At 39.5% G+C, this 22,806-nt stretch overlaps 2 protein-coding genes across 2 annotated transcripts in view; both read left to right on the top strand.

Moving 5' to 3' along the window:
• Nucleotides 1-8,755, top strand: part of RAD51C (RAD51 paralog C) — a 66,999-nt gene extending 58,244 nt beyond the window's left edge. The window contains exon 8 of the mRNA XM_057501307.1: nucleotides 8,604-8,755. Coding sequence (XP_057357290.1) covers nucleotides 8,604-8,646 — 43 coding nt within the window. The 3' untranslated portion in view covers nucleotides 8,647-8,755. The remainder of the gene's footprint in view (nucleotides 1-8,603) is intronic.
• Nucleotides 8,756-9,201: 446 nt separating this feature from the next.
• LOC118909390 (leucine-rich repeat-containing protein 37A3-like) overlaps nucleotides 9,202-22,806 on the top strand; it is a 90,869-nt gene continuing 77,264 nt past the window's right edge. The window contains exon 1 of the mRNA XM_057501290.1: nucleotides 9,202-9,610. The gene's annotated coding sequence lies outside the window, so the exon portion shown is untranslated. The remainder of the gene's footprint in view (nucleotides 9,611-22,806) is intronic.

The following is a 22,806-nucleotide window of genomic DNA, read 5'->3' on the forward strand; positions in this document are numbered from 1 at the left end:
ATGAATGCAAATTAGTTTAACCATTGTGGAAAGCAATATGGAGGTTCCTCAAAAAACTAAAAATAGAAATACCATTTGACCCCGGAACTCCACTCCTAGGAATTTACCCAAAGAAAACAAGATCCCTTATTCAAGAAGACATATGCATCCTTATGTTTATCACCACACTATTTGCAACAGACAGGATATGGAAGCAATTTAAGTGTCCAATAAATAGATGAAAGAATAAAGTAGAAGTAGTACATATATACAATGGAACACTATTAGCCAGGATATGGAAGCAACTTAAGTGTCCATCAATAGATGAAAGAATGAAATAGAAGTGGTACATATATACAATGGAACACTATTCAGCCATAAAAAGAAAGGAAATCCTACCATTTGCAACAACATGGATGGATCTTGAGGGTATTATGCTCAGTGAAATAAGCCAGATGGACAGAGTCAAGTACCAAGTGATTTCACTCATTTGTGGAGTATAACAACAAAGCAAAACAGAGCAAACAAACAGCAGCAGACTCAGACTCCAAGAAGGGACTAGCAGTTACCAAAGAGAAGGGGTTCGGGAGCATGGGTGGGGAGGAAGGGAGAAGAGAATTAAGGGACACTATGATTAGCAATCAATATAGGCAGGTCACTAGGAAGGCAGTATTGCATGAGAAGATAAGTAATGACTATGGCATCTTACTATGCTGGCAGTGACTGCAGTGGGGTGGGAGGTGAGGACTTGATAATATAGGTGAATGTTGAAACTACAGTGTTGTTCATGTGAAACCATAAGATTGTATATCAATGATTTTTAACAAAAATAATAATAATGCTGAGGTTAGAAATTCTAATTGAGAAATGGCTTGGGGTGCTATCTTTAACGTGTGTCAATCAGAAGTGGTGGTAAGTGATACAGTATAGTAGAAAAATGAGGGCCAAAATGGAACGACCTTCTATGTAACCATTGAAGCCCTGGTCAAGGGGGTGAGGGCCCCTCTTCGATTGGTCCCGATACCGGATCCTATTGTGGAAATAGTGACATCAGGTAATCTCAGTTTGATGTTATTAAGTATTTGAAGCATAATGAACTCTTACCTGATTCCATACACATCAGTTATCAACCTGATGATAATTTGATCCCAGGTACTTTAGTTACAGCCAGGTCAATACGAATGTCTGGTCTCAATGGAAGTAATAGTTACTGTAAATTTATACATTGTCATTGTGATTTGTGTGTGTGTGTTGACAATTTTTTCATTAAAATTTTTTTTGAGGTACATACAATGCACAAATCTTAGTGTACAGATCAGTGCATTTTGACATGTGTATGCACTCAGGTAACCATCACCCAGATCAAGATATCAAACATTCTCACTAATTTTTTCCCCTTTCCCTATTTCACCCATGCCCCACCCCCATCATTGTGATTTTTATATATCAGTTTCTTAAGAGATTTTTTAGAGGATATCCCTCCATGTACTTAAGTTTGAAACACTCAAACTAAAGAGCTTCCAAGTTCAAGTTGCTAAACTTTCTCATAAATTCATGCAGGTAAATGTCACTATGGTAGTTTTAGAACAGATTCTTTGATACTTCTCCCATCAGGAGGTGGGGTATGACATGCCCCTTCCTTTTGAACCTGAATGGGCCTGTCACTGCTTTGACCAACAGAGTCCTATGGAAGTAATGCTATTGACTTATGACAGCAGGCCATAGAAGGTTATATCCCTTCTGCCTTATTCACTGGAACACTCGTTGTTGGAATCCTGAGCCACCAGGTAAGAAGTCTGAGTACCCTAAGGCCATCATGTTAGAGATGTTTTGTGTGGGCATTAACATCGACAGCTGGGGCTGAGCTCTCAGTCTAACAGCTAGCTGCTACTACCAGTTTGGCAACACAATCAAATTAATATCTTGAACACAATTTACATATCAGTTACTGATCCACTCAAATTTTTCAATATAAATAAATTACAATGTGAGTGAGTCACCTGGACATGTAGCACACTTGAGCCTTCAGATGACTTTATCCCTGAACAACTGCTGTAACTGCAGCATCATGAGACCTGCAAATAAGAACCACTTAGCTGAGCCCAGTCAACCGACAGAGCTGCAAAATAAGCAAAATGGTTTTTGTCTTAGCCATTAAATTTTGAGGTAGTTTGTCATGCAGCAAGAGAGAGGGATGAGAGCCTCTCTAGGTGGGTTGCCAGGACTTCCCAGGTTGTGTCTTCAGACACCTTCCACCTGTCTTAGTGTCTTTTAGCTACTTCTGTTCATCTTCATTTCCACCGACACCATTCTCTTCTGCATCTTGTCCTCTCCCATTGCCCAGCTGATCGTTCAGCCTTCCATTTCTCTTCTTCAATCCACCCTGCACTCATCTGAAAGAATGTATATTAAGTTTTCTTAAAACAGTTTCCATCATGTTCCTTTCAAATCCAATATTTTTGCCAATACTTGGAACAAATTGTATTAATTTCATCTCCCAATACAGCTTAGATTTAATCTTGAACATTTTCCCATGCCCATAGGCTTTATAACCTTAAAGAATCATGAAAATTATTGGCACATATTTCCAGAGATACAAAATTCCAGAATTTTATGTTACAATTTTAAAAAGCCATTTTAAAAATATAATTGTATATCCGAAGAACCCAAATTTATTTTGCATATTTTGATTCGCTGCCTTTGCACACATAACTGCAATGTATTGTTCTGTTATTAAAGTACATGGAGATTCATCAAATCTTAATAGTTGTCAACCTGCAGAAGTACTGGAAACCACCTGTGCTATATTGGTGCCAGATTAGTCATTTATAGATCACTAGTAATGCAGCAAACCACTTCCTATACCCAAATTACTTCCTTTCTGGAGAAGATACATTGTGTCAGCATGGTTACCGTGTGTGGCAATTGACAATGTCTGTGCCGCATGGCTTAGTCACTTCTACCTTTGTCCAACATAGCTATTCTACCACCTATGATTACCGTATGTTGCAGCACTCTAGGTTAATGGAATCTTTTCCATCTTCCCTTCTAGTCACAAATGTCATTGTGGCTCAATTCCATCAGCTCCGCACTCAACAAAGAGTAAAGTGTTCAGTATGATCTGAGTGCAGATAGACACCTTTGTGAAGAGTTTTCATATGTAGCTGCCTGCTTCCTTTTCATTTAAAAAAGCAATTGGATTTTTTGACGAATGCTCCAGGGTGGGTAATGGGTATCTGCTGCCTAAGACAGAAAATGATCAATATCACTCTCAATTCTTGCATGTATTCAAACTAAATATATATATATTTATTTAGAATATATACATAAAGGAATTAAAAACTAGATGATAATAATATAGATTTTTACCACCACAAAGCACTTTTTGTTTTTTATAAGGTGAAAATATGGCAAAATATTGAAGTGGATTTTTTAAATAAAGTCAGTTCATTTTAGAAGAACCATAATTATAGAAGGAGCATACCACACATTAGTTATTTGTAGTATCTTCATCAGAAATTACCATCAACTTCTGCCTTTTTCCTCTTTTATAAACATGTCATCATAAGTTAAAATTCTTTTTCTCTCCTCAACTATGCCAGGTAAAAACAAAGATTATTATCAGTAATGGTGAAAACATTAGGAAAGAAAGTTAGAACCTGTTTGGGGCACTTCTTTTTTAACCTGTTGAACTAGTGCTAGTGCATCTGGGTCTGTTATTACCTGATGTGAATTTTAATTTTGACAGCTTTGGACTGTTGTAATATGACCATATTCGCCAGCAATAAAAAAGGAATAAAAATTAATATAGCAGTACCATTCTTGGCAAATGGAGATGATTTTAAAGTTACATAATTTATCTAGGTTGTAGAAGATGTAGCTAGGCTAAAAGAGAAAGGAAGAGGAGGTTCTTCGAAAACATTTCTGTGTGCTGAGTTTTTTCAGTTGTCAGGTATTCTGTTGTTCCCTACTAGTCAGTTTGACAATGCAATTGAATTACTGTCTTAAAAAGTACTTATATATCAGTTATCCTTTCTTTCAATTTTTAAAGTATGACTGAAAAATCACAGATTTTTATATTTGTAATTTATCAATCATCATTAGGCCTTGGCTTAAACATTAGCTCTAGATCAGATTTTATGTAATATATACATATATATATATATATATGTATATATATATATATATACATATATATATACACACTTTGCACTTACTCAAAAATAAAAAATGTTTTATTATATTTTTTGATATCATCTTAGTTTTGGTATCAACTCCAAATCCATAAATTGTTACTGCAATTAGCAATAACAGAATTGAGGCCTTTTTTTGGACATATTTGTTTTTTGCCTACAAAGAGAGAAAACAGTCACACTTTAAAATAGACAGAGTGTTCTAGACTTGCATAACCAAACAAGTACTAACCAGAGGTAAACTGAGAATAGATTTTTCTTAGTTATAGCACCTATTCACCATAAATTAAATATTTTATTATCTATAAGTTAGTAGACTTTTTAAGAACAGTTTTAGATTTATAAGTAAAAGAGTTGAAAGGACTGAGTGTTCCCTTATATGCCCTCTTCCCACAACCAGTTTCCCCAATTATTAACATCTTAACAGTAGTGAGGTACATTTGTTACAATTGATAAGCCAATATTGATACATTATTATTAGCTAAAGTACATAGTTTACATTAGGGTTCACTCTATGTTGTATATCCTGTGGGTTTTGACAAATATCTAATGATATTCACATTTTAGTATCATACAGAATGGTTTTTGCTGCCCTAAAAATTCCCTGTGTTCCACCTACTCATCCTTTCCTTCCTCCCTTTCAGCCCCTTGTAACCTAACTGTGGCTTTTAATTCTAGGAAATAATTTTTTTTAATTGAAGTATCAATATACAATCTTATATTGATTTCAAGGATACAACACAGTAGTTCAACAGTTACCTGTATTATTAAATCTCTTCCCCACTAGTGCAGTTACTATAATTCTGGGAAATAATTTACTGCTAACTTCAAGTTGGCTCAGTGTTCTGGTAGTACCTTTGAAGACCTAAACTTGCTTTAATGTCAGCTTAATCCATTTATAGTTTATATATATATATATATATATATATATATATATATATATATTACATTATATAAGTCTTTAGAGCATTATTTGTTATTGTATCAATCAAGATCCAGTTAAGAAAGAGAGAATAGAATACATACAGGGAATTGGTTACACAAGCACTAGAAGAGCTTAAAATGCCAGAAGGGAAGGAGAGGCAGAACTTAGTCCATCTGGGCTGCTGGAACAAAAATACCAAGAACAGGGTGGCTTATAAATAATAGGAGCTTATTTCTCACAGTTTTGGAGGCTGAGACGTCCAAGATCAGGACTCTGGCAGATTCAGTGTCTGATTCACAGCAGTCTCTTTACTGTGTCCTCACATGCAAGAAGGGGAGAGGGTTCTCTCTTGGACCTTTTTTTTAAGGACACTAATTCCATTCATGAGGGCTCTGCCCGCATGACCTAATCACCTCCCCAGCACACCACCTCTTAATACCGTTACCTTGGAGGTTAGGATTTCAACAAAAGAATTTTAGGAGAACACAGATATTCAGTCTATAGCAGGCAATGGAAGATGATGTTTCTGGAACTCAGCAGCTGGTATCACAGGCAAAAAAGCTGGAAACCCAGTGGACATGTTTGGGGGAGCAAAGCTACAAAGGAGATGCAGCAGGCATTAGGACTGAGGCTGGGGACAGGGAAGGAAGGCCCTAGCCTTTCTTCTTCCTTCCCACCTTATTTCCTGCCAGTGCCTCCCAATGGGCAAATCACAGCTGGGCATCAGTGGTCAAGGAATCTGGTGAATACAGCCTGAAAGGGTCAGCTCCCCTGCAATACAGAGCAGAGCAAGGGAGCAGGAATGGCTATGAGAACAAAGAGGGCAGCGACTAATACAGTAATCAATCGTTTTTAGCTTTTATCATCAACTGTATTGAGGTAAAATTTACTTACAGGACATTTACCTAAAATGTACACTTTGATAATTCTTGACAAATGAATCTACCTATGTAACCACCCAGTCAAGACATAGAATGTTTAAATCACGCCACAAGTTCCCTCTTACTCCTTTGCCATGAATCCCCCACCTACCTCAGTTCCAATCTGCTTTCCGTCACTACAGAGTAGTTTTTGACTGTTCTAGAATTTCATATACATGGAATCGTATAGTATGCACCCTTGTGCCTGGATTTTTTTTTCACTCTGTATGTTTTTGAGATTCATTTATGTTGTATTTATCAGTATTTCATTTCTTTTTCTAGCTCAGTACATTATATGAATGAATACCCAAAATTTGTTTATCCATTTACCTCTTGATGGACATTTGGTTTATTGCCAAGTTTGAGCTATTATAAATAAAACTTATGAACATTTTTGTACAAGGTCTTTTTGTGTGTATGTGTTTGGTGGGCATATTTTCATTTCTTGTGGGTAAATATCTAGTAGAGGAATTGCTGGGTCATATGATAAGAAACTGCTAAACTCAATAATTCTTTTTAATCTTATACATATCATCATTACCATGAATGTGCATGAAAGAACATTGTGCATTTCCTCCAAAGAGGTATGGGCTACAGGGAGAACAATTCTTATGAGGAAAAAAACTCAAAATTTAAATACCTCTCATATATACGCTTTTCATAGCTCAGTATTTTTTAATAGGTAGTCAGGGGATTAGGGAAGTGTAAGAGGAGAAGGACTGAAAAGGAAAGTAAGGCAATGCAAAATAATGATGAAAAAGACTTCTTGACAATAGCAAAATCATCCTACACAGCTGCTCTGAGATCCCAGCACTGTTATCAGCAACCTTCTGGCAAAGCTACTGTCTCAAAAGGATGCAGTAGGGTCCATATTGATCTTCTGTGTGGGAATATCTTTTTTAATATAAGCAAATACACCTCTCATTTACAGTAATATAGAGGTGTGGGCTTGTTCTTTTGCTCTTAGTAATAATGTTTCCCCAACATGTAACACTTCCCTTTGGTATGTGGTTTGAGTCATAAATTAATGTTACAAATAAATGTCACCTAGATGAGGGAGGCAACTGCAAAGTAGAAAGGCGTAGCTTGATGGAAATCATTACAGTTGGCAGCTATGTACTCTTGAACCGAATACCATCACGTCAAACTGTGAGATATTAAATAGTTGTTGGAATTGTGGACATTTAGGTTTGCAACCTTAGAAGTTTTATCAGTCTTTTCTAGAAATTCTGAAATGGAAATGAACAGGTGGATTGAAAACAAAGGCAAATGAGTTTAAAGATTTTCTAGGCATCTCAGAGAAATTGCTTTACACTGGTGATGTTTTAAACAAAACGTGTATAAATACATTTAGCTTGTCTGGAAACAGACTTATGTCCTGGGTCTTTCCATTTACCTTTGAGACAAAAATAAATAGTTGTAGAGAACTCATGTGCATTCACTATACATTTTCTATCATGTATTATTTAATCTAAAGCTAGGAGAGAGAATGGATGTCTATTTTACATGATGCCGTAACGTCCATTGAGTTCAACCCACTTAATCTTAAAATAACAGTATCACGTGAGGGATGTAGAATACAGTATTATGTGAAAACAGTTGGCAGGGAGGCTCCTTCTGCCATTAATAACTGACTAGAAATCGTATATTTCAGACCCTAAATCCAACTGAAACCCAAAAACCATAAATGGAGAGATGGAGAGGATGGGGTGGGTAATTTGTAAACATGTTTTTAAAACTAAAGAAGGAATCACTATGTTTTTGCTGAATTACCTGTTGTCATGGACATGGCAGTACGCAGTAATGACGCTCTCATCTATACAGCTGTAAGGCAAAACAGCCTCTCTCTCCCTCACCCCCCTAAGTGAAGCTTGAAAATAATAGGTTTGTGTGGAGTTTGGTAAGAAAATTAGAATAATTTAAAGTCATTTTAGTTTCAATCTAAGAAAGAAAAGAGGCTTGGGGGGGTGGGGAAGAAGAGCAACCAAAATGTACAAGAAAATACGTGTTACATAATAAAGTATATGTATTATGCAAAGATTAAACAGGGTGCTTTGGTGTGCTGGAAAATTAATGCCTTTGGTGTGCTGGAAAATTAATGAAAAGGCCTGGATTTAGTCCTTGTTGCATCACTTGTGTGTGACCTTGAGCAAAGTTACAATATCTCGCTGACTGCCCTCATCTATAAAATGGAGTCATGGTAATGTCTTTTACCTTGAGGCTCTATTGTAACGACTGTAAACTATAAAGCCGTATAAAAACAAGGCTTCTAGACATATCGCCCTGTGGAACCTTCAGAGGCTGATGACAGTGAAGGACAAAGATCTGAAGGCTTTAGAGGCTAACAACCTGGGTTCTAATTCCCACGCCCTAGCTGGTAGATTTGACAGTTTAAAGCAAGGACATAATCCTGTTACTTTTTTCTGAGAAATGTGTAAAACACCACTTCGTCACAGAATTAAATGGGAGAACGTACCCAAAGGAACCTACCACTTGGTAGTGTTTGATGCCCCGACTCCCACCCTCACCCCACTGCTTATTAGTGTCAACAGCAAAAGGAGTTCACACTGTGGTGCCTTCCAACAGATCAGGACGCCAAAGCAAGGCAGGAACCGCTAAGGAAAACTGAGGTAAATCCAATCCGAGTGGAAAGCAACAGCTACACTTGGAGACGCCTTAGTTCGCCCGTGGCCGCTTGAAGCCATGCTATCCATACAATAAACACGTTCAGAGTTGGAGAGCAGGCGAGGCGCGTGTCCTTTCGACTCTGCGGACTCGACGGGAGGGACCCTGAAATTCTTCTTTAGAGCCGGTTGCTATGGTGACAGTCTCTAGGCAGCGTGGGCTGAGCCTCCGTAGGGCTAGAGGGTGGGCCGCCGCGGGACCCTGCGCGCGCGCCCGCCACCAACTTTCCAGACCCGAACGAGGAAGTGCGCTCCGCCTCGCCTCCGGGCCGCGCACGTTCGCGCCCGGCGGCGCGCACGCCTGCGGGAGCCCTCTCCAGGCAGCCTGGTGCTGATCGCTCGTGCCGGTGCGGCGGTTCACCGCCCTTGCGGGAGCCTGTTGCTCAAGAGTACACCCCTCCCCTTCCGGGGCTTACCCCTTCCCGGGCTTACCCCCACCCACTTCCCGGTAGGCCCCGGAGCACGAGCCGCGATGGCCGTCTGCAGCCCTGAGGAGAAAACTTACCGGCGCTTCCTGGAGCTCTTCCTGGGCGAGTTTTGCGAACCCTGCGGCGGCGGCGAGCCGGAGCCGGAGCCGGAGCCCTAACCCGAGCTGGTAGCCGCCGAAGCGGCCGAGACTGCAGCCGAGGACCCCATGGAGCAGGCAGCCGCGGGAGCCGCGACGGAGAAGTGGGAAAAAGATCAGGAGCGAGACCCCGAGCCCGAGGAGGAGGCGGCAGAGGTAGACGCGGCGGCGGCGGCGGAGGGCGAGGGGGCGGTGGCGACAGCCCGGGGGCAGCCGGCCGTGCCGCCGCCGCCGCCCCAGCTGCCGCCTCTATCGCCGCTCCCGCGGCCGCTGTCGGAGCGCATCACCCGCGAGGAGGAGGAGGGCGAGAGCCTGGACCTGTGCCTGCAGCAGCTCTACAAATAGTAAGTAGCGGGACTCGGCCGGGGTGGGCCCGCTGTCCTCGCCGTGGCTCCCGCGGCCCCGACCTCTCTCTCCCGCTCTTCTCCCCGCACCCGCGCGCCCCGCTGCTCGGACTCGGCGGTGGCCGGCGAGCTGCCCCGCCCGCCGGGCGCCGCGCCTCCTCGCCGACCCCGGCCCCGGCCCCTTCTCGCTCGGCCTCGGCCGCCCACTTCTTGCTCCACGCACCCTTTCCCCTTCGTGCCTCAGAAGGTCCCCCTCCAGGCTGACAGCTCCCCCCTCTTCCTCTGGGAGGTTTCCTCCCACCGGGTCTGTCTGTCCTCCGTCTGAGTCCCTTGTTTGGTGGCGGAGAGACGCGACTCCTTCCTAGGCTGAGCTGCGAGGTGCCTTCTGCGTGACCGCAGCAGTGGTGATAATAACGGCCCCGTGTCCACAAGGGGGGAGGCTGGAGTAGCTTGTCCGTCAGGCGCTCAGCGTTGAAAGTGAAGAGCTCTTTAGATGGCTTAATACAGGGAAATCTGGGGTCTTAAAGATATTGATAGTTCACAATTGAGGCAGGTGGGGAGGAATTGGGAGGGAATGGGAAGCAAAATTTTACAAGCGAGCCTTCAGGTGAAAGAGCGGCAATTCGTTAAAGTGGCGAAGTCAGACTGGTTTGATAAATTGCAATTAGGCGCAGTATTTTCAGTCCTTTAAGTAGATGGGGCAGGGGAGAGAAAGCAGATGGTTTAGTTTACCTGCACAGATGAAAGTCTGAAATAGAAAGGTGAAGGCTTTGTTTGCCTTTGATGCCAGTTTTGCTTTTTATGGGCTTGAAGTAGAAACGGTTTATAATTCGTTTCTTTTTTTTTTTTTAGATTATTTTTTATTGAAGGGCAGTTGACGCACAGTATTACATTACATTAGTTTCAAGTGTACAACACAGTGATAAAACATTTATATACATAATTCTAGGTTCCAGCTATCACCCTACCAAGCTGTTACACTATCTTGACTATATTCCTTATGCTATACATTACATCCCGGTTACTTATTTATTTTACCATTGGAAGTCTGTCCTTTTTTTTTTTTTTTTTTTTTTTGTGAGGGCATCTCTCATATTTACTGATCAAGTGGTTGTTAACGACATTAAAATTCTGTATAGGGGAGTCAATGCTCAATGCACAATCATTAATCCACCCCAAGCCTAATTTTCGTCAGTCTCCAATCTTCTGAGGCATAACAAACAAGTTCTTACATGGAGAACAAATTCTTACATAATGAATAAGTTACATAGTGAACAGTACAAGGGCAGTCATCACAGAAACTTTCGGTTTTGCTCATGCATTATGAACTATAAACAGTCAGTTCAAATATGAATACTCATTTGGTTTTTATACTTGATTTATATGTGGATACCACATTTCTCTCTTTATTATTATTATTTTTCATAAAATGCTGAAGTGGTAGGTAGATACAAGATAAAGGTAGAAAACATACTTTAGTGTTGTAAGAGAGCAAATATAGATGATCAGGTGTGTGCCTGTAGACTACGTGTTAATCCAAGCTAGACAAGGGCAATAAAACATCCACGTATGCAGAAGATTTCTCTCAGAACGGGGAGGTGAGGTTCTAAGCCTCACCTCTGTTGATCCCCAATTTCTCACCTGATGACCCCCCTGCGACTGTGCCTGTCTTAGGTTGTTCCTCCCTTGAGGAATCTTACCCGTCTCTGGCTAACCAGTCATCTTCCGGGGCCATACAGGGAAATGTCAAGTTGGTAAGTGAGAGAGAAGCCTTATTGTTTGAAATGGTTAGCTTTTTATTTCTTTGCATATTTATGCCCTGTAGCTTCTATGCCCAGCATTTGTCTTGAGGTGTCTTTACCACTTGGAAGAATTATGATACTTGGTAAATTTGATATGAGGCACGAATTCTATTTAAGGGTTGTAATTAGGAAGGAAGAAGAAAATCTATAGAAGTAGCAGGGGGAAGAAAACATGGGAAGATTGATTATTTCTTTGACATATCTTCTTGTAGAGTAACTTCAGCATGTATAGGTTTTAAGCTACTACTTAAATTGCGCACACACATTAACATAATAGGAGTATAGTTACATAACCAAAGCATATCTGTAATTACCAGCCATCTCCAGTGAAACCAAGAAAACCAGTTAGGCACCTTAGGCATTTGTGAAAACTTATCTATGATATGGTGGATATTGTCCAACTGAACTTGAACAGTCTGAGAGAAATCAGACAAATTAAAACAACCCATTCCTGGGGAATGTTCACATCCCTTATGTTCTTTTATCAGTAAATAGTCTGTAGTTGTAAGATTTTGGAGCGCTACAATTTGCACTTCTCCTAATTCTTGGTTGAGTTCCAACAGTATAGATCCAGTCAAATTTGTTGTTTTACTGTATGCACAGGCCAGCTTAGATATCTCCTTCCTCATTCCCATGGCAAGTCCAGGAGCTGGTGGGATGAGTGCATCTACAGCTGTAGCAGTGCGTAGATCTTTGTTGGGGTTTTTTGATGATCATCTTCTCGCATGAGTCTTCCCGAGTGCTGATGTTGGAAGTTCTCTTTCATATCGTATCTTAGTTCATTTTCGGGGTAGCCCAATTAGGCTTTGATCTTCTGTATAAACGCAAACAGACCCTTTGCCTACACGTTTATATGCCCTTTTTACCCTTGTGTAGAACTCATTGGAGGTTACCACACAGGAACTGCCCTTTTTTTTGTTTTGTTTTGTTTTGTTTTTGGTATCACTAATCTACACTTACATGACGAATATTATGTTTACTAGGCTCTCCCCTATACCAGGTCTCCCCTATAAACCCCTTTACACTAACTGTCATCAGCATAGCAAAATGTTGTAGAATCACTACTTGCCTTCTCTGTGTTGTACAGCCCTCCCTTTTCTCCTACCCCCCCATGCATGCTAATCTTAATTCCCCCCTACTTCTGCCCCCCCTTATCCCTCCCTACCCACCCATCCTCCCCAGTCCCTTTCCCTTTGGTACCTGTTAGTCCATTCTTGAGTTCTGTGATTCTGGTGCTGTTTTGTTCCTTCAGTTTTTCCTTTGTTCTTATATTCCACAGATAAGTGAAATCATTTGGTATTTCTCTTTCTCCACTTGGCTTGTTTCACTGAGCATAATACCCTCCAGCTCCATCCATGTTGCTGCAAATGATTGGATTTGCCCTTTTCTTATGGCTGAGTAGTATTCCATTGTGTATATGTACCACATCTTCTTTATCCATTCATCTATGGATGGACATTTAGGTTGCTTCCAATTCTTGGCTATTGTAAATAGTGCTGCGATAAACATAGGGGTACACTGATCTTTCTCATACTTGATTGCTGCATTCTTAGGGTAAATTCCTAGGAGTGCAATTCCTGGGTCAAATGGTAAGTCTGTTTTGAGCATTTTGATGTACCTCCATACTGCTTTCCACAATGGTTGAACTAACTTACATTCCCACCAGCAGTGTAGGAGGGTTCCCCTTTCTCCACAGCCTCGCCAACATTTGTTGTTGTTTGTCTTTTGGATGGCAGCCATCCTTACTGGTGTGAGGTGATACCTCATTGTAGTTTTAATTTGCATTTCTCTGATAATTAGCGATGTGGAGCATCTTTTCATGTGTCTGTTGGCCATCTGTATTTCATTTTTGGAGAACTGTCTGTTCAGTTCCTCTGCCCATTTTTTAATTGGGTTATTTGATTTTTGTTTGTTGAGGCGTGTGAGCTCCTTATATATTCTGGACGTCAAGCCTTTATCGGATGTGTCATTTTCAAATATATTCTCCCATACTGTAGGGATCCTTCTTGTTCTATTGATGGTGTCTTTTGCTGTACAGAAGCTTTTCAGCTTAATATAGTCCCACTTACTCATTTTTGCTGTTGTTTTCCTTGCCCGGGGAGATATGTTCAAGAAGAGGTCACTCATGTTTATGTCTAAGAGGTTTTCGCCTATGTTTTCTTCCAGGAGTTTAATGGTTTCATGGCTTACATTCAGGTCTTTGATCCATTTTGAGTTTACTTTTGTATATGGGGTTAGACAATGGTCCAGTTTCATTCTCCTACATGTAGCTGTCCAGTTTTGCCAGCACCACCTGTTGAAGAGACTGTCATTTCGCCATTGTATGTCCATGGCTCCTTTATCAAATATTAATTGACCATATATGTCTGGGTTAATGTCTGGATTCTCTAGTCTGTTCCATTGGTCTGTGGCTCTGCTCTTGTGCCAGTACCAAATTGTCTTGATTACTATGGCTTTATAGTAGAGCTTGAAGTTGGGGAGTGAGATCCCCCCTACTTTATTCTTCTTTCTCAGGATTGCTTTGGCTATTCGGGGTCTTTGGTGTTTCCATATGAATTTTTGAATTATTTGTTCCAGTTCATTGAAGAATGTTGCTGGTAGTTTCATAGGGATTGCATCAAATCTGTATATTGCTTTGGGCAGGATGGCCATTTTGACGATATTAATTCTTCCTAGCCACGGGCATGGGATGAGTTTCCATCTGTTAGTGTCCCCTTTAATTTCTCTTAAGAGTGACTTGTAGTTTTCAGAGTATAAGTCTTTCACTTCTTTGGTTAGGTTTATTCCTAGGTATTTTATTTGTTTTGATGCAATTGTGAATGGAGTTGTTTTCCTGATTTCTCTTTCTGTTGGTTCATTGTTAGTATATAGGAAAGCCACAGATTTCTGTGTGTTGATTTTGTATCCTGCAACTTTGCTGTATTCCAATATCAGTTCTAGTAGTTTTGGGGTGGAGTCTTTAGGGTTTTTTATGTAAAGTATCATGTCATCTGCAAATAGTGACAGTTTAACTTCTTCTTTACCAATCTGGATTCCTTGTATTTCTTTGTTTTGTCTGATTGCCGTGGCTAGGACCTCCAGTACTATGTTAAATAACAGTGGGGAGAGTGGGCATCCCTGTCTAGTTCCCGATCTCAGAGGAAATGCTTTCAGCTTCTCGCTGTTCAATATAATGTTGGCTGTGGGTTTATCATAGATGGCCTTTATTATGTTGAGGTACTTGCCCTCTATTCCCATTTTGCTGAGAGTTTTTAACATGAATGGATGTTGAACTTTGTCAAATGCTTTTTCAGCATCTATGGAGATGATCATGTGGTTTTTGTCTTTCTTTTTGTTGATGTGGTGGATGATGTTGATGGACTTTCGAATGTTGTACCATCCTTGCATCCCTGGGATGAATCCCACTTGGTCATGGTGTATGATCATTTTGATGTATTTTTGAATTCGGTTTGCTAATATTTTGTTGAGTATTTTTGCATCTACGTTCATCAGGGATATTGGTCTGTAGTTTTCTTTTTTGGTGGGGTCTTTGCCTGGTTTTGGTATTAGGGTGATGTTAGCTTCATAGAATGAGTTTGGGAGTATCCCCTCCTCCTCTATTTTTTGGAAAACTTTAAGGAGAATGGGTATTATGTCTTCCCTGCATGTCTGATAAAATTCCGAGGTAAATCCATCTGGCCCGGGGGTTTTGTTCTTTGGTAGTTTTTTGATTACCGCTTCAATTTCGTTGCTGGTAATTGGTCTGTTTAGATTTTCTGTTTCCTTCTGGGTCAATCTTGGAAGGTTGTATTTTTCTAGGAAGTTGTCCATTTCTCCTAGGTTTCCCAGCTTGTTAGCATATAGGTTTTCATAGTATTCTCTAATAATTCTTTGTATTTCTGTGGGGTCCGTCGTGATTTTTCCTTTCTCGTTTCTGATACTGTTGATTTGTGTTGACTCTCTTTTCTTCTTAATAAGTCTGGCTAGAGGCTTATCTGTTTTGTTTATTTTCTCGAAGAACCAGGTCTTGATTTCATTGATTTTTGCTATTGTTTTATTCTTCTCAATTTTATTTATTTCTTCTCTCATCTTTATTATGTCCCTCCTTCTGCTGACCTTAGGCCTCATCTGTTCCTCTTTTTCCAATTTCAATAATTGTGACATTAGACCATTCATTTGGGATTGCTCTTCCTTTTTTAAATATGCTTGGATTGCTATATACTTTCCTCTTAAGACTGCTTTTGCTGTGTCCCACAGAAGTTGGGGCTTAGTGTTGTTGTTGTCATTTGTTTCCATATATTGCTGGATCTCCATTTTGATTTGGTCATTGATCCATTGATTATTTAGGAGCGTGTTGTTAAGCCTCCATGTGTTTGTGAGCCTCTTTGCTTTCTTTGTACAGTTTATTTCTAGTTTTATGCCTTTGTGGTCTGAAAAGTTGGTTGGTAGGGTTTCAATCTTTTGGAATTTTCTGAGGCTCTTTTTGTGGCCTAGTATGTGGTCTATTCTAGAGAATGTTCCATGAGCACTTGAGAAGAATGTATATCCTGTTGCTTTTGGATGTAGAGTTCTATAGATGTCTATTAGGTCCATCTGCTCTACTGTGTTGTTCAGTGTTTCCGTGTCCTTACTTATTTTCTGCCCAGTGGATCTATCCTTTGGGGTGAGTGTTGTGTTGAAGTCTCCTAGAATGAATGCATTGCGGTCTATATCCCCCTTTAGTTCTGTTAGTATTTGTTTCACATATGCTGGTGCTCCTGTGTTGGGTGCATATATATTTAGAATGGTTATATCCTCTTGTTTGACTGAGCCCTTTATCATTATGTAGTGTCCTTCTTTATCTCTTGTTACTTTCTTTGTTTTGAAGTCTATTTTGTCTGATATTAGTACTGCAACCCCTGCTTTCTTCTCACTGTTGTTTCCTTGAAATATGTTTTTCCATCCCTTGACTTTTAGTCTGTACATGTCTTTGGGTTTGAGGTGAGTTTCTTGTAAGCTGCATATAGATGGGTCTTGCTTTTTTATCCATTCTGTTACTGTGTGTCTTTTGATTGGTGCATTCAACCCATTAACATTTAGGGTGACTATTGAAAGATATGTACTTATTGCCATTGCAGGCTTTAAATTCGTGGTTACCAAAGGTTCAAGGTTAGCCTCTTTAGTATCTTACTGCCTAACTTAGCTCGCTTATTGAGCTGTTATATACACTGTCTGGAGATTCTTTTCTTCTCTCCCTTTTTGTTCCTCCTCCTCGATTCTTCATATGTTGGGTGTTTTGTGCTGTGCTCTTTCTAGGAGTGTTCCCATCTAGAGCAGTCCCTGTAAGATGTTCTGTAGAGGTGGTTTGTGGAAAGCAAATTCCCTCAGCTTTTGTTTGTCTGGGAATTGTTTAATCCCACCGTCATATTTGAATGATAGTCGTGCTGGATACAGTATCCTTGGTTCAAGGCCCTTCTGTTTCATTGTATTAAATATATCATGCCATTCTCTTCTGGCCTGTAGGGTTTCTGTTGAGAAATCTGATGTTAGCCTGATGGGTTTCCCTTTATAGGTGACCTTTTTCTCTCTAGCTGCCTTTAAAACTCTTTCCTTGTCCTTGATCTTTGCCATTTTAATTATTATGTGTCTTGGTGTTGTCCTTCTTGGATCTTTTCTGTTGGGGGTTCTGTGTATTTCCGTGGTCTGTTCGATTATTTCCTCCCCCAGTTTGGGGAAGTTTTCAGCAATTATTTCTTCTAAGATACTTTCTTTTTTTTTTTTTTTTTTTTTTTTGATTCTTCCTTGCGCTAAGATACTTTCCATCTCTTTTCCTCTCTCTTCTTCTTCTGGGACCCCTATAATACGGATATTGTTCCTTTTGGATTGGTCACACAGTTCTCTTAATATTGTTTCATTCCTGGAGATCCTTTTGTCTCTCTCTCTATGTCAGCTTCTATGCGTTCCTGTTCTCTGATTTCAATTCCATCAATGGCCTCTTGCATTCTATCCATTCTGCTTATAAACCCTTCCAGAGTTTGTTTCATTTCTGCGATCTCCTTTCTGGCATCTGTGATCTCCCTCCGGACTTCATCCCATTTCTCTTGCGTATTTCTCTGCATCTCTGTCAGCATGTTTATGATTCTTATTTTGAATTCTTTTTCAGGAAGACTGGTTAGGTCTGTCTCCTTCTCTGGTGTCGTCTCTGTGATCTTTGTCAGCCTGTAGCTTTGCCTTTTCGTGGTGATAGGAATAGTTTGCAGAGCTAGGACGAGTGACGGCTGGAAGGACTTCCTTTCTTGTTGGTTTGTGGCCCTCCTCTCCTGGGAGAACAGCGACCTCTAGTGGCTTGTGCTGTGCAGCTGCGGGCAGACAGGGTTTGTGCTTCCTGCCCGGCTGCTATGGAGTTAATCTCCGCTGTTGCTGTGGGCGTGGCCTGGCTTGAGCAGCTACTCCAAAATGGTGGAGTTGCGTTGGAGCAGGAACGGCTGCGAGGCTATTTATCTCTGTAAGGGGACTCCCTGCTCCCTGCAGCCCAGGGGTTAGGGTGCCCAGAGATCTCTGGATTCCCTACCTCTGGATTAAGTGACCCGCCCTGCCCCTTTAAGACTTCCAAAAAGCACCCGGCAAAACAAAACAACGACCACCAAGAAAAAAAAATTTTTTTATTTAAAAAAAAAAAAAATTTTTTTTTAATTAAAAAAAAAAGGTGGTTGCCCGTTTTTCTTTATTCTCCGGTGCCAGCCTCAGGCCTCTGCTCACCGGTCTTGCTGCCCTGTTTCCCTAGTATTGGGGTCCCTATCCTTTTAAGACTTCCAAAAAGCGCTCACCAAAACAAAACAGCAAAAAAGCAAAAAAAAAATGGTCGCGCGCTTTTCTTATGTCCTCCGGCACCCGGCCTCCAGTGCCCGCTCACTGTTCTTGCTACCCTGTTTCCCTAGCATCCAGGGCCTGGGCAACGTACTGTGTCTGCACTCTGGCCCGGATGGCTGGGGCTGGGTGTTCGGCAGTCCTGGGCTCCGTCTCCCTCCCGCTCTGCCTATTCTTCTCCCGCCGGGAGCTGGGGGGAGGGGCGCTCGGCTCCCTCCGTGCCGGGGCTTGTATCTTACCCACTTCGCGAGGCGCTGGGTTCTCTCAGGTGCGAATGTGGTCTGGATATTGTCCTGTGTCCTCTGGTCTTTATTCTAGGAAGGGTTGTCTTTGTTATATTTTCATAGATATATGTTGTTTGGGGAGGAGATTTCCGCTGCTCTACTCACGCCGCCATCTTCCGCCCCTCCCTCCAATTGCGTTTCATTCTAAATGAAATTGTTCTGAAATAATGACAAAGGACAGTATGAACAAGTTTGAAAACATTGGTAAACCTGGGAGTCTTTTGCCATTCTGCGGATAGTTGTAATGAAAGGTGTTTCTCTGGCCTCCGAAAAAGTTTACTGCTACAAGATTCACTGCAATTAAGTTCAAACTCGCTTCTTGGATTTTCTCAAAAGCCTAAGAAGGGCCTGGAAAATAAACGTCATCTAACCTAGCAGACACCCAGTCAAAACATTCTTCCTGGTAGAATGTTTCCCTAGCTTGTACCTAGGAAAAAGGCATTTAACATATCTCCTGCAGAAGTGGATTGTGTTGATGTCCCACACTTTATAAGCTTTTCAAAATCTAATTTTGAAATACATTCCGCTTACTTGTAATAATGCTTTTGGGAAATGTAAAAAATGGCATGTAATACCACTACCCAGAGATAAAACAGTATTAACATCTTAAGAGTATTTCTTCTTCCTAGTGTTTGTAACCCAAACTATCATAGGAAAAGGGTTAGGTCATTTTTAAACACTATTTATAAAGACACTTAAAACTTCCTGCTTAAAATAGAATGGAAATGTTTACCGAAGTGGAAGAATTTATCTCAGCATCCGACTAATTCTGTTTGGACAATTCTGATCTTTACAAATGCAGTTACAGAATTAAAGAAACCCACATTTAAACATTAGTGAACGCCCATTTAAAAAAGTCATTGGTTTAGAACCACCATGAACATTTGCCATTCAAGGTTTTTTAAAAAATGTAATCTATATAAAGATGATAGTAAGTAGATGTGTCCTTTTCCATATGGAAAGGAAGCAGTTTTAATTTCAATACCCATATTAACTAGAAAAACTTCAAATGATAAAGTGGCTAATTGAGAAGACAAGTTTTGGATTTGAAGTAAAACTAGCAAAATTAAAGTTGAAAAACATTATTTTGCCTTAAATCAGAGAATTCATCATTTATACTGTGTTCTGTGCAATAGCTATTAATGTATTTTTATTCAGATATAAAATGGCTGGCTTATTTATGTAAAGTATCTTTAACAGGTTAAGAAAACCAAAAAACCAAACCAAACCAAAAAACCCTTAGAGTAAAATAAAAAGTACTTTTTAACACTTTTAGTTATTTTGTTATTTATAAAGAAAATCATATCACTTAGTTACAAGAAGCAATACTGGAAGACACTGTAGAGATAGATAACTTTTCTATCCAAGCTCTTTATTTTACAGAGTTCATTTTGGTAAACTCAGTTCAGGAACTAGCTTGAGATAACCAGTTACTTAGGTAAGTAAAGGATCAAATGGACAAAACTAATCCTTTTATAGTTATATAACAAAATATAGTTATAATTAGTAACTTAAAAGCTTTTGAAAGCAGTATTTGGGGTAAGTTTTTGCTTTTAGGCTTAAAAATGGGAAATATGTAGCTACTGCCCTAGTAGTTAAAACAACATGTAATGTTTTGAAAGAAAAATAATAATTCAAAAATGGCAAAAATCACCTTGAATGAGAAAGACCTCTGTTGTAGTCTATAAATACTTTTTAAAGGATCACATAAAGAATTTTGTTTCAGTTTATTAAACCTTAAGAATCAAAACTTTATAATTGTTTTTACTAAATTAGTCTATTGTCAATTAAAAGTTGCAATAATTTGGAACCTTTAGTGTAAAAAGCTATGTTTTACTCCTTTATCTAAACTTGAATGTCCCCCAAGAGATTAAATATTTTCTAGTGACATACTAGAATTTCTGAGATTAATCAGAGAATCTCTTTAGAAAGATGGAGCTGATATATTTTATAGCTTTGAAATAATTGGCAGATAAAAAATTTATAACCCATCTTAACAGCAAATGTGAATATGAGGTTACTTGGATAGGTTGCATCTGTCCATTTTGTGTTTTACTTTCCTATACTATACTGGGGATAAATCTTTTTTAATCCAGAAGAAGCACATATTCTGAAGTCTTTACTAGAGCTCTATGTCATTAAATTTTTAGAGCAGTTTTTCCCTAAATCTGTCATTTAGTCTGGGTTAAACTTTTCAAGGCGATACAGATATCCCAGTAGTCCGGCAAAGTTAAGTGGTATTAGATGGCTTACAGTAGTAATGAGGGTAGGCTTTTAAAAAATACCTTAGAAAAGAAAAACATTGATTATAGACAGTAATAATTCAGTTTTATTGAATTATGTGAATCATTAATGTCTTTAACATAAGTGAGAAAGCTTACAAACTTCATCTCACTTGTACATATATTCATTCTGCTTGGAACATCATTTTCTCTTACTCTATCCCACCCAATCCAATCTCTTACCTATTCTTTAGGTCTCCATTCAACATCACTTTCATTGTTCAACATCCTCACCCTCACAGTGAGTTCAGTTTCTCTTCTGTGTGCCCCTCCAGAACATCTAGTACTATTCCTCTTGTAGCGCTTGCTTAATTCATTATTTTTTTGTCAACAGATACTTATATGTTTTACTAGACCAGTGGTCTTCAAAGTGCCTTGTACTCAAAATAATCTACTGGGGTGAAGGAATAAAATATTAAAATCTGTTTACTTGTATACAAAATGTGGAATTAAGTGCTCTTAATATCTTATGTATTGATTGAGATTAGCAGCTTGTTCTGTATGACGATTGATTTCATGCCAGGCATGGTAAGTGAGGTATCGTGACAAAGTGCATGTTTCAGGGTCTAGATGAATTGACAATGGCACCCTCCCTCCAATTTTCAGAACTTTGCAAAGTATAGAAGTTTCCCATGTTTATTGCATAGATTTATTAACTCTATTTCCTGGTTTTAACAAAGTAAAGCCTCACAAAATGGACAGTTGGCTCTAAAAATTCCTGCAAGAAACCATAGGTTGAACATATTTGTAATGTAAGCATAAGAAACAACAAAACTTAAGAGCCTATACTTCTCCCATCCTTAGTTACATTAGATTTGTTTTTAAAGATGTCAGTGATCAATTTTATGAACCATATCTGATGAGAGATCAGCAAAAATGGAATTATTGAATAGATTATGTGAAATATAGCTTAGTCGAAGTACTGCAATATTACTGGTGAAAGTTGTGTGCATGCATTCAGGGTTAGATATATAATTTATGTATGTGTACATATGTATATACACAAAAATATATATAGTATGGGAGAAGGAGAGGAAAGTATACATACACTGGGAGTTCATGATGTTTCAGATTTTTCGGTAGGGTGTTGAGCAAGTGTTTGGAGGCAACTGCATTACATTATTTGCTACATGTTTGCCATCATATTTCTACATCAGGCACTTTTACAACACACAATAAGTGTTTGCCAATCCAACTAATGAGCTAAGAGATTTTTTAAAAAAAGATATCACCCTTATTATTTTAAACTGCTTTAAAAAATTGTAGGTTTTTATATTTCCACATTTTAAAACTTTTCATTATAGAAAATTTAAAGTATATAAAAGATAAAACAGTGTACTTATCACCCAGCTTGAGCACTGATCAGTTTTTGGCCAGTTTGTAGCCAATCATCTATACTTCCCCACATTTCACCCTACCTTCCATCATAGTCTATGAAATTTTTTAAATGAATACTCAGTAATTTAATCTGAATTCTATTGGTTTTAGTTGTTACCAATTTTTGGTTACCTTAAGAATTTTTTTTTTCAGATATGGTTAATATACAATTACTTGAACAACATTATGGTTACTAGACTCCCCCTATTATCAAGTTCCCCCCACATACCCCATTATGGTCACTGTCCATCAGCTCAGTAAGATGCTATAGAATCATTACTTGTCTTCTCTGTATATACTACCTTTCCCGTGTCCCACCACCATCACATACGTGTGCTAATTGTAACGCCCCTTATTCCCCTTACCCCTTCCTTCCCACCCATCCTCCCCAGTCCCTTTCCCTTTGGTAACTGTTAGTCCATTCTTGGATTCTGTGAGTCTGCTGCTGTTTTGTTCCTTCAGTTTTCTCTTTGTTCTTATACTCCACAGATGAGTGAAATCATTTGATACTTGTCTTTCTCTGCCTGGCTTATTTCACTGAGCATAATACCCTCTAGGTCCATCCATGTTGTTGCAAATGGTAGGATTTGTTTTCTTCTATGGCTGAATAATATTCCATTGTGTAT

This window comes from Manis pentadactyla, chromosome 4 (assembly GCF_030020395.1).
Source record: "Manis pentadactyla isolate mManPen7 chromosome 4, mManPen7.hap1, whole genome shotgun sequence".
NCBI classification, from domain to species: domain Eukaryota; kingdom Metazoa; phylum Chordata; class Mammalia; order Pholidota; family Manidae; genus Manis; species Manis pentadactyla.